This window comes from Danio aesculapii, chromosome 13 (genome assembly GCF_903798145.1).
Source record: "Danio aesculapii chromosome 13, fDanAes4.1, whole genome shotgun sequence".
NCBI classification, from domain to species: domain Eukaryota; kingdom Metazoa; phylum Chordata; class Actinopteri; order Cypriniformes; family Danionidae; genus Danio; species Danio aesculapii.
In genome coordinates, this window is record NC_079447.1 from 17,669,097 (window position 1) to 17,687,758 (window position 18,662).

The following is an 18,662-nucleotide window of genomic DNA, read 5'->3' on the forward strand; positions in this document are numbered from 1 at the left end:
ATCATTATAATGAGAAATAAACTGCCTGTGCCAAGCATTACGAATTGGCCTGAAGGCTCCATTTTCCTACACTAGGTGGTGCCATTGTCCCTTTATGTGAATATGAATGTATTCACAGAAAACTAATGCTCATACATAAAAATAAATAAATAAATCATCCATATTAATATTTGGAAGTGAATACCTAAAACAGGGGTGCCCAAACCTGGTCCTGGAGGGACGGTGTCCTGCAGATTTTAGCTCCAACTTGCCACAACACACAGGCATGGATGTTTCTAGAAAGCCTAGTAAGAGCTTGATTAGCTAACCCAGGTGTGTCTGAATGGGATTGAAACTAAACTTTGCAGGACACCAGCCCTCCAGTACTGAGTTTGGGCACTCTTGACCTAAAAGAAGAGAATAAAATCAATATGTTTTCAAATGAAAGAGATGGTGTCCAAATACACTTGCAAAACATTTAATAAGTTCATATATAAAATGTAAGATGTTTCACAAATACATAATCTGAAGTGAAGACTACTACATGAAAATGCCATGTTGAAGTAAAAATAGAACGTCCTTCAGTCCATAAATCATCCATAGTCCCAATCTGCGCAAAGTGAATTTTAGGTTTGTCCCATGTTGTTTTTATTTGATTCTTGTTGCACATCGTCTTTCAGCAAAACACCATTAGCAAACCACAAGCGAACACTGCTAATGCTTTCCTTTGCCGAGCATCTAATATGACACTTGGTTCCATTCAGAAGGTCTCCTCCCTATGCCCTAATCCTCTCTGAGTGTCCCTCTGAAGAGATTAGGGCATAGGAATGGGCCACTCTGAACTGAACATTGTCTGACACCAAACAACTTCCCAGGTTAAAGGATCATGGTCTGAAGAGTCTATCAGTTGTATCCTTCAAAATCTTTCATTGTGAAGAGTCCTTCGAAGTGGCCAGATTTGAGCACTTCAGTTTGGAACGACACTTTAATGTGGTGGCCATGATTGTTTTCACTTCAAAGTGTCCTTAGTAGGGTGATTTATCCTTTTTGGAATGCACTATGAGATTTTGCAGCTCAGACTGATGGAATGGGGATCTGATGGGCAGAGGTACTGTCAAAGTCCTGCAGCGTCTCCTGGTGGATGTGGTAGTGCATAGCCACGTAGCTTTTGGCAAATGGTGTGGTTTGAGAGTTGACCGGCTGAAGGCTGTTGGGGGAGCTCGGCCCTGCTGACGGACTGCTGTTATAGATGCTGTAGTAGGGCTCTATGCGAGTGTTGATGGGTGTAGATGTGCTCGGGGGCCGGGGTTTGCGTCCAGCAGTGGCACATGGACTAGGCATGCTGTCCCGAGAGTGACTGGGACCACAAGCCTGGTCCACCAGCCTCCTCTGGGGCTTCGGTGAGAGCATGTAAGCAGAGTTAGTCTCGTGGTGGGAGGACTTGTTGCGGTTGACTTCCAGACTTCCCTTGCCCATCGCGTGCAGCCGTGTTTTGTGCTTGCAGCACAAGAAGCCCAAGGTCAACCACTGGAGGCAGCAGAGCACACGGCGACGGAGACCTGCGCTGTTGCGCGAATAAACAAACGGGTTGATTCCAGACTTCAAGAAGATCAGGGCAAACCCACAGAGCTCAAACTGGTAGTGGATGAAGCTACTCTCTGGTGACACCATATCCTGTGCTAAAGATATACCTAATGGTAGACAACACAACAACACGGAGATAACAATCACTACACAAGTCACTACAGCCTTTGAATCCTTGGCCGTGGCCAAGTTAACAGAGGTGACCAACTGGCAACAGGTAGCACCAGTGGCGGCCCCGGGGACAAGGGGCTGGTTGATTCTTCTGGTGAAGGGGTGTGTCTGGACGTGCTGGAGCTTGTTGTAGGTTTGGTTGCGATATAGTGAGGGCACTTGCACTGTACACTGCATACCCTCAAACCCAGCAGCAATTAGTGGTGGATGAGAGGCAGGTGGACGTGTTGCATCCACTGTAATAATGGGACACTTGCGTACCTGCGCGTTCTTCCTCAATGCCTGAGCGATCATAAGATAAGAGATGGACACCACACCTACACAGAAAGCAAAGTCTGCAATGTATACATACAGTACTACTTTGGCCTTGTTGCCGGTAAGACCAAAGTGGGGCAAGCAAGGTCCGGAGCTTCTGGGATACGCTCGCAAAGTGACCAAAGCCGCCAGTGTAAAACTGGATGTCCATAACAGTGCCGTGAGCGCCAGAGTACAGGGGAATGAAGCTGTACGGTTGGGTTGCTGACCCAAAACCATTCGGAGGCGATGTAGGGCGATCACAGCCACTGTCTCAAGGGACATAATAATGAAGCCCGAGCTCGTGAGGTGGAAGGCAAAGCAGAAGCCCTTGGACACTCCACCATTATTGTCTCCAGCGTCCAGAAAGAGCACCAGTGCAAACATGGGAGCAGTGACACAGCAGATGAACAGGTCACAGAAGGAAAGGTTAAGGATCATGAAGTCAAAGTTGGTGCGGAACTTGCGGAACGCCGGGTCAAAGAAGGACAAGAAGACCACTAAATTTCCATAAGAGCCAAGGCAAAAAATAAGGACCAAAAGAAGGGAGCATGAGGCCAGGGTGGCTGTGTGGATCAAGGCCCAGCCCCCTGCCGAAGCAGACTGGCTCTGGGAGCTGTTGAAGCCCCGAGGTTTTGCAAACTCAGCCAGGTCCAAAGGCCAGGCAGTGCTGTTCATGGTACACATGGAGACGCAAAGTGCTTACAGCCTCAGAGTGTTGCCCATCTTGCCTTTAGGTCACCCAAGAGCGAGCTAAAACTCCCATTGTGCTGCTGGTTCATGGCAGACCCTCTGGATTGCTGCAAGGACACAGGGGAAGAAGAGATATTGATTAGTAATAGACAACATAATGCAACTTTGAGTAAGATAAGACAATCGTAATTTAATTAATGAACATAAAAAATGACTATGACAATGGCTATATAGTCATTAATGATACCATTAACATTACATGATGCACAAATTATTTGGATTTTCTTCAGCATCACGAAGACTATTGTACATTATCTCATCTGCGCGCTCCCGTCATCCACACATCTATCAAGATGAATACACGTCTGCAACAATCTGCATGGTATCTGAGGGCTTTTCTTTTCCTCTGTTAGAATTGTATTTACTGCAGGTGAATGTGCGCCGACTATAAAATCGTGTCTAAATGCATTCAACCGACATATTTGAAAGGTTATACACTACAAGTCGCATGCATAATACAAACAAACGTCTTACAAATGTCTAATACATTGTTTATTCTAACACACACACATATTCGCCTTTAACAATCCTGCGGCTTTATCTCTCCGCTCGCCGAAAAAGGAGGATTTTTCTTACCATGGATTCTCTCCGTGTACCATTTTTTACGACGTCGCGTCTTCTTCATTTGTACGAATCCTCAAAGTGCACGAACGTTACAAACATCCTATTTTCTAGAAAAAGCATCACAACATAAGATGATATTGAGGAAAACGGTGAATTTATTGCGCAGAAGGAGAGTGGGTGCGCCTCACTGGAATCATATTGAAGCCCGTGAATGGACAGAAAGCGCGTGCCCGTGAGAACAGGACGCTCACTCAAAGCACAGAGTATATATATATATATATATAGCTTACGCAATGTAACAGTTAAATTATATATATTTTATTTAATATTTATTTTATATTTATTTTAGTAACACTGTATATGCTTTTATATTATGTATACTTACACACACACACACACACACCTCTGTATGTCCGTCCGTCCATCTATCTATCTATCTATCTATCTGTCTGTCTGTCTGTCTATCTATCTATATATAAACAAGATTTTGTCGTTAAGATTTTGTTTATAAGATTGATAAATATCACTGATTATTAGAGTAAAGATTTTGTCTGAACTCAAATACATATTTATCCATCTGTCTGTCTGCCTGCCTATCTAACTATCTATCCACTATATTTAAACAGTCATTAAGATTTTGTCTATAAGATTCACAAATGTGACTGATTATTAGAGTAAAGGTTTTGTTTTAACAGAAATATCTATGGGGAAAAAAGTCAAGAAAGCCCTCTTCATACTTTGTCACACTTTATTACAAACATCTATTGACATGTCAAATATTTGTAAAAGACATTTCAAGAAAAAGAAAACCAATAAGTTATTGATTTATAAGCATATCAGAACTGTCCAACAGTTTACCAAACAGCACATTGGCTCATGACATGATTGACACAGCATGAATATACTTCTGAAAGCTTGTCAGCTAATTATTTTTGTTATACGTTCTTGTAATTGTTGCTATGATTCATCAGTAAAGCAAAACAAGGTTTAACCAGCGACACTCTATAACTGCATGTCTGCGTTTTAAAATGCGTCTCAAAATCTGCATATCCTAAACAGTGTTATTGAGAAGCCTTCTGAATCTGATATCAGGTTATGAAAAGGCTTGCCTTAATGCAAAAATAAAAATAAAAACTGCATAGATTGCGTAAACTGGTAAGACAGAGCAGGTATCAATAAAAATAAATTAATAAATAATTTGTTGACTGCAAAAATATGAATAAAGAAATAGAAGCATGAAGTGCAGAAGGGAAGAGTTTAAAGTCTCATGGGTTTACAAAGCACTAGTATTTTGTAACAGCATCCATTGTGATATTTTCTCACACTCATTCATTTATGTAGGCTTACATAACTGTTCAAGACGCACACGGTCTGTCTGAAGGAGAGGGGAAAATATACAGCGTTATTAAAAAAAAAAAGAAAAGAAAAAGATAATGGTACTTTTACCTCACACATATATCAACATTACAAATGGATTAACCCTAAAATTGTAAAATGCAAGCATTACAATAAATATGCAAAGCAGTGCAGAAAACTGCTTTATGTTGGACTATATCAAACAATATTGCACTCACCCCTACACACACACACACACACAAAACTGTACAAGAAGATTACAGATGCAGGTCAGCCATACCTGCAATAGGTTCCCCTTAAATATTAAGTGTATTTAGAATTTTAAAAACAAACTTCAGTAAAAGAATCTAGTTATCTCATAACCAGATGACTACAATATAGTTTTAATCCCTTAAAATAAACACTCAGAGCAAACAAAAATTCAAGTTTCAAGCTGTTAGACAAGTAAGAAACACTTCCCCTTCACCAGAAAGGGACATCTTTCTGAAAAAGAGAACAGAAACAATCATAAGAAAATAGTATGAAATATTATTGTATTATCCTACATTGGCAGAAAAGCTGTGGAACACAACCTTTATTATGCTAATAGTAATGCAAATGTGAACAATTAGGATATTATCAGAGCATAAAAAATTAAAAAGTATTGAAAAAAGCAACAAAAAGCAAAAAAGTAAAATATAAAAATTTATACAAATTTTTAATACAAACTTTAAAGCCTGAAATTCTTCATACCTCTGGCAAATTCTAACTATTTTTATTGACCGGAAATGACAAAAGCTTCTCCCAGAAGATATGTACAAGAGGAGTCATTGGGGAAAAAATATTGTAATTTTATTTACATTTAAACAAAAACTTTAAGTCAGAATTGCCAGGGGTATGAATAATTTTGGGCCTGACTTTGTTTATGTAAAAAATATATATACACACACACACACAGACATATATATATATATATATATATATATATATATATATATATATATATATATATATATATATATATATATATATATATATATACACATACATACAGCAGGGATGCACCGATATGGAATTTTGGGCCGATATCGATAACCGATAACTCTTTAGATTTAAAGGCCGATAACCGAGAAATATACATATATAAATAGTTGAAAATGTTTTTTATACAGTGAAGAACTGACTTTATTTTAAAAACTTCATATAAGTTTGAACTGATCTTAGAATAGCTTACTCAAAGCAAAAAAAAAGCAATAATTTCAAAATTGCAAGGTGATTATATAGACCTATATTCACATAAATCAGCATGCCAAAAATAAATGATTTCTACTCTGTTGCATAACATGTTTTAAATAATTCCCAGCACCTAATTTAGCACTGATTTGGGTTGTTTTCCAAGATAAAACGTAATGCAAACGAAGCTGATGATTAAATAAGTTAAAATCAGATGAAATATTAATAAATGTATTAAGAAATTATTTTTAAAATTAACAAAAAGAAAACCCAGACATAACACTGCTGCGCCCCCGTACACACCCAAATAACACTCAATATTAACACATATTCATTAATCAGAGTAGCACTGTGACGATTTTGTCAGATCAGGGTGTGTGTGGTGATAGCATCATGTGCGCTCATTATGATATCATAAATATGCTGATCAAACTGAATAAAATCTTAGGCTACATCAACAATACATGCCAGCCAATGCGTTGATAAGAACAAATAATCATGGTTGGTTACTGAGTTAACAACGCACAGCAATACCACACAAAGAAAGGACAGCTTTGAAGAAATAAACAATGTGAGGAAGGCTCTGTTATAGTGCAGTCGAACAGGAAACTTTATGCCTATGCACCGGACAAGTCTGAACAAGTTCCCACACATGAGCGAGGCAGGCAGTTCTGTACAATTACGTAATCTATTAGCTTAAAGATATCAGCTTAATTTTGATATCGGATTGATAATGATACCGATATGGCCACCGATATATATCGTGCATCCCAAATATACATATATCATTACAAGCACACACACACACACTATAAAAGTGAGCTATTTTGGGGTAATTCTTATCTATAAAGTGTGCATTGTGAATCATTTTATAATCAAATCCTAACCCGTAATCATAATTGAATTAAGTGTCAAGTGAAGATTCACACCTCACATAAGCAGCTTTTACTGCCTGATAGTATATAGCATCAAACTCACCCAAAGATGGTGTGTGAGATGACTAAGAATAATATTTAACGTAATAAACTAGGTTTTGCAAGTGAGCCAGTGTCTGTGTATGTGTCTGTCTGTGTGTGTGATAGACAAACCTAAGCATAGTAACAGGGTGAGACGAGCAGATCTGTGAGCACCAGCAGCTGGTCATCTGTGAACTTCTGCTTGTGCTCCTGCCAGTTATCATGATGAGTGCGACGGAAATCTGACAGGGTTTTCTTCACAGTCATCTAGAGACACGGCAAATATGTTAGATCAACTGCAATCTGCTGATCTCCACATGTAGCACACGGAGGACGGCGGGCGCTCTACCTCTATAGGCTGTGTGTCATTGAGGTGGGCACTCAGGTCCATGAGGATCTGGGGCATCCAGGTGGGCACATCATATGGGCTGGACAGAATACAGGCACTCAGACCTAAAACACCTGCGTGACGCCGCACCAGATCTGCACACATAGGAAAAATGCTCATTTTTTTTAATGAGGTGTGTGAATGGACACGGGGTGATTTTAGGCAACTTCATCTGTGCGAGTGTGCAAAAATAAGTAGCTAAAATTGGCCAGCCATATTTTCTGGATGCACCTGACTAGAAACTTGCAGAGAAACATTGCATTGTTGAGAGACTAAACAAATTTTCATTCAGAAAAATGTCATCAATCAGGGTCTAGACAAATTAATGTATAAAAATATATAGAAGTCAACATTTGAAGTGGTTTACTCTATATAGAAAAATATTTTTAGTTCCTCTCACTCTAGAAGCAACTCTTTACATTTTTAAAGTCAATTTGTTAAGTATTTAGAACAAAAATGAATGAAACAAGTTTAAATCAAGTATATATACGGTTGAAGTTATTAGCCCCTCTTTGAATTTTTTTCTTTTTTAAATATTTCCCAGATGATGTTTAACAGAGCACAGAAATTTTCACAGTATGTCTGATAATAGTTTTTCTTCTGATGAAAGTCTTATTTGTTTTACTTCGGCTAGAATAAAAGCAGTTTAAAATTTCTTAAGAACCATTTTAAGGTCAAAATTATTAGCCCCTGTAAGCTATAAATTTTTTCGATATTCTACTAAACAAAACATCGTTATATAACAACTTGTTTAATTACCCTAACCTGCCTAGTTAACCTAATTAACCGAGTTAAGCTATTAAATGTCACTTTAAGCTGTATAGAACTGTCTTGAAAAATATCTAGTAAAATATTATTTACTGTCATCATGGTAAAGATAAAAGAAATCAGTTATTAGAAATGAGTTATTAAAACTATTATGTTTAGAAATGTGTTGAGAAAAAAAATCCTTCCCTCCGTTAAACAGAAATTATAAACGACTCTATTCTGTTCAATTACGAAGCATAACACATATAGAGAACACAGCACTGTCATGAGCATGCGCCCTATACTGACACTGAGGAGAAGAAACTTTTGGACAAAGTAGTTATTTTTTTTGTGTGCACAAAAAAGTAAATGTAGAGTGATAACATTCTAAAATATTGAACCACTGAAGGCATATGGTCTGTTTTGAAGATGCTTATGGCCATTTTCTGGACTTTGAACGATTCGGGACTATTGCTGTCTATGGTGGATGAGGGAACTCTCAGATTTCATCTAAAATATCTTCTTTTGTGTTCCAAAGGTAAATGAAGGTCTCGGCAGATTGGAACAAAAAGAGAGAAATTAAGAACAATTTTCATTTCTGGGTGAACTCACTTCAAATAAAAAAACATTCTTTAATGTTATAAGAAAGAAATGTTGTGGAATGTCATGATTTAATACTTCTTCTATAACATTAAGTAAACTCCAGATTAATAGTAGCTGATATACAGTGCATGTCAGAGTGCTCATTACCAGCTGAAGGGATGGTGTCCACTACTGAGCCCAGCTCTCTTCTCTTGCGTTTGGGCAGACGGGTCTTGCTCAGGGACTCAAAATGGGCCTGCATGGGCTCATCAATGCTCAGAAAATTACACTGAAGGAATCCACTTAAAGTGGTAGCAGCCATCTCTCTCACCTAAAAAGCGAAAGAGAGAGAGAGAGAGAGAGAGAAGAGAGAGAGAGAGAGAGAGAGAGAGAAGAGAGAGAGAGAGAGAGAGAGAGAGAGAGAGAGAGAGAAGGAAAAAAATAAAAACAAAAACTGTTACAGTTCAGGCTAGAATCTTGTCTAGTCAAAGGTTGAGATGGTTTCTCTTTTCAGTTTTCTAAAGCGCAAGAGGGCGCAGAGTAGGGACAGATGCTTTCTTTCATGTCAGAACTTTTCTTGAAACAAACAAGACAACACAGTCTGAAAAAACAAGTAACAGAACTTAAAATCTAAAAGCAGAACGATACCATCTGAATCACAGAGAAAAACATGATGTTCTAAAGCGGAGGAAAAAAATGGCTCAATATGTAAACTTAGAGCTTATTACCTACAGTAAAAGGGATGTGTTAAACAACTAGTGAACGAACACTGATATTGGTGCTTAGCTCGTTCAGAGAATCAGCAAAACTATGATCCAACATAAAAAAGCCTTACATTCTTCTTAGTCTTTTTTGTTAATATTGTGAAGAAAACATCGGATTTGCTCATATTTACCGGGGGAGCTAAAATGAGTGAAGAGTTTTGTATACTACAGCTGCATGACATTGGAAAAAACTGACATGGCAATATTTTGTTTTTCTGCGATATATTTTGCAATGTGAATACATTTTCCAAAAATTCTAAATAATTCCTAATTTTGTATTGATTGAAATGATTTGTCCATCTGCATAAAATATACAAAATTATACAAACTATAATAAAGCACAGATAAAAACAATAGGACCAAGACAAAAATGAAATACAGAAGCCTTTATGGTTATTCAACTGTAGTTGATCTAAATTCAATAATCAAATGTAAGATAACACTGTCAATGTCAATTTTATTTATATAGCACTATTAAACACAACCAGTGGTTGATCAATGTGCTGCACAATACAAATCACAACGAAGAAAAATATCAAATTATAGCTACAAATGGACAATTTTCATTGATAAAATGCCAAATCTAAGAAGGAAGTTTTCAACCTAGCTTTACAAACTAACAGAGATGATATAGATGTAATACAGAGCGGCATTCCACAACCTAGGACCAGCAACTGCGTAAGCACAGTCACCTCTGCATTTCAGCCTCGACTTAGGGATACATAACAATCTCTGGTTAGATGACTGAAGAGACCGACCAGGCTGATGCTCAATCAATATGTCTGACAGATAAGAAGGTGCCAAAGCATTTAGGGTCTTAAAAACCAAGAGAAGAATTTTTAAAGTGACTCGAGTGCACAGGCAACCAGTGCAAAGAGTGTAAAACTGGTGTAATGTGGTCATGTTTTTTGGCACTGGTTAAAAGCTTTGCAGCAGCATTTTGAACTAACTGTAAACGGGACAAGGTTTTCTGACTAATCCCATAGTATTGTGAGTTACAACAGTCCAATCTAGAGGTAATAAAAGCATCAATTGAAAAAAATTTCAAATATCAAATCTATAGAATAGATTTAACTGTTTTTAAGAGTTAGAGCTGAAAGAAGCAGGATTTGATTACGGCATTTATCTGTTTGTCAAAGCTCAAGCCATCATTCAGAATAACACCCAGATTTTTTTTTACCCAGGGTTTCATAGAAAAACTATGATTATCATAGCATAACATAGATTAGCTATAGGTGCTCTAGTGGAGTTTGACGGGCCGAACAGAATTATTTCAGTCTTACTCTCATTAAAGTCTAGAAAGATCAAAGACAACCAGGCTTTCACATCCTACAAGCATAACATAAGAGTCTCTAGCCCACTTGAACTTGGTTTTAAAGGCAGGTAGACTTGGGTGTCATTCCCATAACAGTGAAAAGACAGACCATGTTTTCTAAAGATAGAATCCATAAGGAGAAAACTATAGGGGCTAAAATAGATCCCTGGGGAACACCACATGACAAATGTGCTGCCTCAGATGACTGTTCTCCAATAGTGACTTTAAAACTGTGATAGGACAGATAGGACTTAAACCAATTCAGGGCACCTTCTTTTATCCCTACACAATGCTCTAAGCAGGCCAACAAGATGGCATGGTCTACTGTCAAATGCAGCACGCAGATCTAACAGCAAAAGCACCGCACAGTCCCCAGCATCACCAGTAAGCAAAATATCACTGTATAGTCTTGATTGTTTTAAATAATGAAACGAGATTATTCTTCGTAAAATGGCAAACTTGATAATTTCTTGTGCACAAATAGTTTAAATGAACTTGATTGAAATCTTACAGTCGCAGGACTGTATAAAGAAAGATTTTAATATTATAAAACATTCATATTAGATTAGAAATAAACTTTGCAACGACTCCACAAATCACATGTTCTGAAATCTGGTTCCTGGTTAACTATAATCCCAACTTGAAATTGCAGATCCTATGATGTGACTATAGCAGATTCACACATTCCAATATCGATATATTCGGGGTTCATACACATTTTTACTACAAAAATTCCAGGACTTTAAAGTCAGTTTTCATGACCTAATGTTTCATGTAATGTCTACATATATGTGGAAAATTATAAGAAACGTTTAAATTTATTACACAGGATATATACAAGAATCAGAAAGTAAAATTTAATACCATTTTTAAGACCTCGTCGCCACTTTGTCTGAACCGGTAACATTGGCCACATTTTAAATATATTCACTAAATACTGATTTGAAGAAACTAATCCTAAACTAAAACATTATTTTTATACTTTATAAAAATGTTAATCCAGAAGGTGTCACCTATAGAACAGCAGAAATAACGGTGTTGATTTCGTTACTGCAGTAAACAAAGTAGTGTGACATCAAAGATTTGGTCAATTTCATAAACTACACAGCATCCTAAAATTTTAAACTATAATTATACAACTGTATAATCACAAATGATGCAAAATTTAATACCTTTTAACAGCATTTAAGACTTTTTAAGGGACTTAAATTGATTTATCAACTTTTTATACTTTTTAAGACCCCGCGGATATATATATATATGTTTGCAGTAAGGATGACAAAAAAATATGCATGTGGCTGGGTCAGGGACACCTTGCTTCGAGAAAAAGGAATAAAATCATAGTTTAGGTAGCTATAGTATATAGTAGCATAGTTTAGGTATTGCCTGCATTTCGTGTTACCAATACTGCTAGTGCTGCAACCCGAAATGTTTAGAGCTTCCTCATCTGGGTCCAGTATGCTTGGGTCATTACTATTAGCAGCTGAAGGTGAGACTCGGTTGTTTTTGTTTACAAATTTGTCCATTTTTTAGTCAGCCAGGGGATAAAATGAACTAAGGCAACATGATCCTTCTCCTTTTATCTAGTCCATGCTTTTATGACTTCTAGGCTGGACTACTGTAATGCTCTGTTTGCTGGCTGCCCAGCATCCTCTATTAACAAACTTCAACTAGTACAAAATGCAGCTGCCAGAGTTCTAACCAGGTCTAGAAAATTTGATCACATCACCCCAATTTTATCCTCCTTACACTGGCTGCCTGTTAAGTTTCGTATTGAATTTAAAATATTGCTTCTTACATATAAAGCTCTAAATAATCTAGCTCCTGCTTATCTAACCAATCTTCTGTCTCGCTACAATCCAACTCGCTCTTTAAGATCTCAAAACTCAGGACTTCTGGTAGTACCTAGAATAGCAAAGTCGAGTAAAGGAGGTCGAGCCTTCTCATTTATAGCTCCTAAACTCTGGAATAGCCTTCCTGATAACGTCCGAGGCTCAGACACACTCTCCCAATTCAAAACTAGATTAAAGACCTATCTGTTCAGTAAAGCATACACTTAGTGCACCACTTAGGGGGCTTCCACACAGGTTATGCATCTTGCTGATATACACTGTGAACATCAGCTACGCTAATTATTTTCTTTATTCTCCATTTCCACCTGGGGATACTCTTCCCGAGGCCCTCAGACTATGCAGAGTCACTGATTCGATCCAAGACCAACGACGAGATGATCCTAAGGTTTCCATATCCTGGACCTGGCCGAATCCTGAACAACTACTGCGATGGTCATGGAAGAGTGGAGAACATGAGACTGTTTCCTATGACGCTCCAGAGACAGACGAGTCTTCGCTGAGGCCAGCTTCCAGCCTCCGCCACTGAGACTGCAGCTCTGCACAAGACGTTTGGCCAGCGGAGAAATTAAAATGGTCGTGCCCAACTGAGCCTGGTTTCTCTCAAGGTTTTTTTTCTTCACTTCCGCCTTTAGTGAAGTTTTTTTTCCCTCTCCGCTGTCGCCACTGGCTTGCATGGTTCAGGATCTGTAGAGCTGCGCATCGTTGGATTTGCTCTTCAATATTTGGACTCTCAGTAGTGATTATTAAACCACACTGAACTGAGCTAAACTGAACTGAACTTAAACACTACAAACTTAACTACACTGTTCCTATTTACTGTGACCTTTTATGTGAAGCTGCTTTGACACAATCTACATTGTATAAGCGCTATACAAATAAAGGTGAATTGAATTGAATTAATGGGCTACATGCACACAGACTTTTTTCAGCCAGGCAGCCCAAGAGCTTCCGGTGAACTGTCTTTCCATTACAAAATTGTCATGTTTAAGATCTGATTTCTTTAAAAATCAGTGATCTTCACTGCCTGTTAGATATACTATATGAAGTGGGTCTCAGATCGAACAAGAAGCACTGCATTAAAGTCCGCGCCATGTCTTAAAAATATGACAGTTTATTTTACCCCAATATTTTCAATGGAATTTCAGCGCTTGCCTGTTGCTACTGATAATCCAGGTTTTCTATGACCGTATGAACCCCGTATATTGTATATACCTGTAAAATTATCCAAAAAAACAAAACAAAGATAAAAGGTCTGTTGGAGTCAAAATGACATCTATCGAGGAACTGTATCAACGACGTTGTCTGTCTAGGGCAAATGGCATTTTAAGGGATCCAACCCACCCTGGCCATAGTCTGCTCACACTCATGCCATCAGGCAGGCTTTACAGAAGCCTGAGGAGCAAATCAATGCGGTTTTGTGATAGTTTTTATCCTGTCATTATAAGACTTTTGAATAATACCATATTTTAAACACTATTGATAGCTAGTATGAAATAATAAATAGTTAATTTAAATAAATAGTTAAACTAGCCTAAATTGTTAATATTACAACTATTATAACAAATGGTGCAATAGGTATTTAAGTATTAAGTTATTCCCTTCAGAGATTTGTAAAATTGGGTTATATTTTATACAACTATATTTTTATATATTCATGAAATTATTTATGATGTAAGGATTTTAGTTTTTGTATAGTGATGTTTTTTATGTTCTTGTTGGGTCTGATGAAACGCAATTTTGTTCTGCATTACAATTTATTGTGATGTTTTTGAATGACAAAATAAAGGAAACTGAACTGAAAAGGAAACTAAGCTAAACTGAATAAAATACACAGCCAGCCTTAAAAAGCAGACTCAGCAATGACAATTCCCTGTCCATGTTAATGAGAGTTCAGGACTAGCATTTGAACCGACTAAGAAACGACAGCTATTATTATGAAAACCTCCAAATCTTGGCCTATGATCCCTGACCTTGAGACACAGTGAGAGTGACGTTCTGATGGGCTAGAACTAAACCAAGCGCCTGTCTGCGTTACATCATCAGCAGACCCAGGTTTATATGCAACATCAATAGTGCTGTGATTTGAACAGTCTGTATTAAAAGGTGTCGTTTCCTCCACTCATAACCCTATTCTCTTCCCCCTTTAGCCTCTTCAATCTGTGTGCCGTCCTCTCCTCTCTGAAAAATTTGAATATCTGTCACCATGGAAACAGTTGCTATGGTAACAGCGGGACAGAAGAGGGATAGAGAATGAGAATAAAGAAAAGCAAGAGAGTGCTACATCACTGAAAAGAGACACTTTGCCCATAACGCCTTACGTCACATTTATTCGACACGTTTAACCTTAGCGATTTATACGCCAACACACGGACGAACAGAGGGTCAGGCTTATTATTAGCTGCTTCTGTTAAGATGTTACTGTGTAAGACTTTAGATATACTATAGATGGTCATTTTGAACAGAGAACAGGATAAATTCACTTCAGCAGAGGGGAAACTGAATTAATTATGCAGAAATCTGAAATATGAGTATAAAAATCAAAGCTTAAAAGACTCTTGTGCCTGTTTGTCCAGACTTTCTGCATGTACTGCAGGGCTGCACGATATTGAAAAAAAGTGACATTGCAATATTTTCATTCACTGCGATATACAGTATATTGCGATATAAATGTAATTTCTGCAGATGACTTGTAAAAAATTCATAATTTTAGATCAATTGGAATGATTCTGTAGTGGAGCGTATCAGCATGAAATATAATGTAAACAGAGAAAAGGTGCAAATAAACTATGATTTATGATTTTCTGGGGAGTCAAACAGTATTCAGAAGCAGAAATTAAATAATCACTGTATAATAATAAAAATAGCACTGTATCATTTTAATTGAGTAAATAATTACACTTAATGTCCACTTTATTAGGTACACCTGTCCAACTGCTTGATAACGCAAATTTCTAATCAGATAATCACATGGCAGCAACTCAATGCGCTTAGGCATGTAAACATGGTCAAGACAATCTGCTGCAGTTCAGACCGAGCATCAGAATGGGGAAGAAAGGTGATTTAAGTGACTTTGAACGTGGCATGGTTGTTGGTGCCAGACGGGCTGGTCTCTCAAAAACTGCTAATCTACAGGGATTTTCACGCACAACCATCTCTAGGGTTTACAAAGAAAGGTCAGAAAAAGAGAAAATATCCAGAGAGAGGCAGTTCTGTGGGCGCTAAATTGGACAATAGAAGATTGGAAAAAAGTTGCCTGGTTTGACGAGTCTCAATTTCTACTGCGACATTCGGATGGTAGGGTCAGAATTTGCCGTCAACGACATGAAAGCATGGATCCATCCTGCTTTGTATCAACGATTTAGGCTGGTGGTGGTGGTGTAATGGTGTGGGGGATATTTTCCTAGAATACGATGGGCCCATTAGTACCAATTGAGCATGTCAACGCCAGTCTAATTGAGTATTGTTGCTGACCATGTCCACCCTTTTATGACCACAGTATACCCATCTTCTGATGGCTACTTCCAGCAAAATAACACACCATGTCATAAAATGTGAATCATATCAGACTGGTTTCTTGAACATGAAAATGAGTTCACTGTACTCAAATGGCCTCCACAGTCACCCAATAGAGCACCTTTGGGATGTGGTGGAATGGGAGATCTGACAAATCTGCAGCAACTGTGTGATGCTATCATGTCAATATGGAGCAAAATCTCTGAGGAATATTTCCAGTACCTTGTTGAATCTATGCCATGAAGGATTAAGGCAGTTCGGAAGGCAAAAAGAAGTCCAACCCGGTACTAGTAAGGTGTACCTAATAAAGTGGCCGGTGAGTGTATATAATGTACAATTAATCTTTAAGCAACAAACGTTGCATGTATTGTGCCAGAATGGCTTAAATTTGCTTCAAATTCTTACAGTCGGGTCTTAAATAAACATGCAAATATTAAACTTTCACTCTAAGGTTATAAATATGAAATTACTCCACTATGTTGCTAATGTAATGTCTGGTCAACTATAGTTCCAACTACATTGCAGATTCCTGCGGCGTGGACTATTGCAGACCTGCACATTGCGATATCAATGCTGAAACAATATATTGTGCAGCCCTAATGATTTTTGTTGCTGGGATAATTCTCTTATACTCAAAAGGGATGCAGTAACTTGGATAATACAGTCAAAATTGTTATTTTACAGGACTGAACTAACTTGAAATATAATAAACATATAATTTTAGATATATTCCAGAAATGCATCATATATACTCCATCATATATTGAACAATAATAATACAAATTTCTGGTCAGTAAATGTTTAAAAAAATCATCTTGAAATGGTTGCTGTGTAATTTTTCATGTAAAATAATTTTTGAAAATAATTAAAATGTTAATAATAAAAATGTCAAAAATGCTATTGAAAGAATTTATTTACAGTATATACTTACAGCTATATCTTGAGAGGAAAGTCAGCTAGGTTGGTCAAATGATAGACAATTCTGCATTTATTTGTGAGTGAGACTGCTTTTATTCTAATGGTTGTTTATAAAATATTGATAAAATGTATTGTTGTATCGTAGGAAAGCCTTTTGGTAAAATATATGACTGCTCGTATTATAAGAACCTCACAAGGCTGGAAAGGAACATCATTTTGAACCCTAGTCATGTGTTGAATCATGAATTTATACCATTAAAGTCTAACCGTCGATTTAGAGTCCTAAGTTTTAATAAAGTGAAATTAAAATGGTCTTTTGTACATCTTGGGGTTGAATAAGGTTCGTTTCTTTGTCTTTGTAGGGAGTATTTATCATGCTGTTGTGCAAGAAATATTTCAGATGCACGTCTGACAATAAAGTTTTGTGTTATTATTATTGTATTATTGTTTCAATTAGAGCTGTGCAATATGATAAAATATAACGTATAGACAAAATAATTTAACATGCTCTATCAGGGCAGCGCGGTGGCGCAGAGTGTAGCACTGTCGCTTCACAGCAAAAAGGTCGCTGGTTCGAGTCTTGGCTGGGCCAGTTGGCATTTCTGTGTGGAGTTTGCAAGTTCTCCCCATGTTCGTGTGGGTTTTCTCTGGGTGCTATGCTTTCCCCCCACAAGTCCAAAGACATGCGCTATAGGTGATTTGGGAGTAGTGTATGTGTGTGAATGAGAGCCTGTATGGGTGTTTCCCAGTAATGGGTTGCGGCTGGAAGGGCATCCTCTGCGTGAAACATATGCTGGTTAAGTTGGTGGTTCATTCCGCTGTGGCGACCCCAGATTAATAAAGGAACTATGCCAAAAAGAAAATGAATGAATATGAATATGTTCTAAGATCTCTGTGTCACAAAATATATTGTTTATGGTAATACTTTTACATATTTTATTTGAGCGCATTACATGCCAAAATCGCGAGAAACCTGCACTCTTGAAAAACAACGTTGAATTTTGCATTTTATTTATTAACATTTTGTATTTTTATGCTGGACCTGTAATCAATAGCCTTTGAAAAGTGTTTAATATTTTATTCATTTATTTATATATTAGAAATTTTTACTCAAACATTAGCCCTGAAGTTCGAAATAAAGTGAAAAATATGATCACACATGAGTACATTTCTGAGTATATATTTCAAAAGGTGAAACGAAATATTCCTTTCATGTGGTCAGAAACTATTAATTTGACTTAATTTACTATATTAGGAAATATATCATTATCGGGATACATTCATTCATTCATTTTCCTTTGTCTTAGTCCCTTTATTCATCAGGGGTCGCCACAGCGTCAACTTATCCAGCATATGTTTTACACAGTGGATGCCCTTCCAGCTGCAACCCAGTACTGGGAAATACTCATACATTCTTGCATTCACATTCATATACTACAGCCAATTTAGTTTATCCAATTAACCTATAGCGTATGTCTTTGGACTGTGGAGGAAACCAGAGCAACCGAAGGAAACCCACGCGAACACAGGGAGAACATGCAATATCAGGATACGAGATGACTTATATTGTGATATAAGATTGTTTCAATGTTGAGATGTTTATGATTTCACTAGTAGAAGACCATAATGATTCACATCATTTAGTATGAAATTATTTTGCCTTCATTTAAGGCTAATTTGTCTCACTACAGATATAAATAGTGAAACCACTGG

The 18,662-nt window shown here is 37.4% G+C and overlaps 2 protein-coding genes across 3 annotated transcripts in view; both read right to left on the minus strand.

Annotated features, from left to right (window-relative positions):
• Positions 1-412: 412 nt before the first annotated feature.
• On the minus strand, positions 413-3,618 carry gpr75 (G protein-coupled receptor 75). The gene is made up of 2 exons (XM_056471618.1): positions 3,358-3,618; positions 413-2,828 (listed from the first exon to the last, which is right to left on the minus strand). The coding sequence occupies exon 2, from the start codon at positions 2,713-2,715 to the stop codon at positions 1,054-1,056; it is 1,662 nt and encodes a 553-aa protein (XP_056327593.1). The 5' UTR covers positions 2,716-2,828; positions 3,358-3,618; the 3' UTR covers positions 413-1,053.
• A 457-nt stretch (positions 3,619-4,075) lies between these two features.
• psme4a (proteasome activator subunit 4a) overlaps positions 4,076-18,662 on the minus strand; it is a 59,087-nt gene continuing 44,500 nt past the window's right edge. For both annotated transcript variants that reach the window (XM_056470477.1, XM_056470476.1), the window contains 4 exons: positions 8,755-8,917; positions 7,219-7,352; positions 7,002-7,136; positions 4,076-5,184 (listed from right to left, as the gene is read on the minus strand). In XM_056470477.1, coding sequence (XP_056326452.1) covers positions 7,002-7,136; positions 7,219-7,352; positions 8,755-8,917 — 432 coding nt within the window. In that variant the 3' untranslated portion in view covers positions 4,076-5,184. The remainder of the gene's footprint in view (positions 5,185-7,001; positions 7,137-7,218; positions 7,353-8,754; positions 8,918-18,662) is intronic.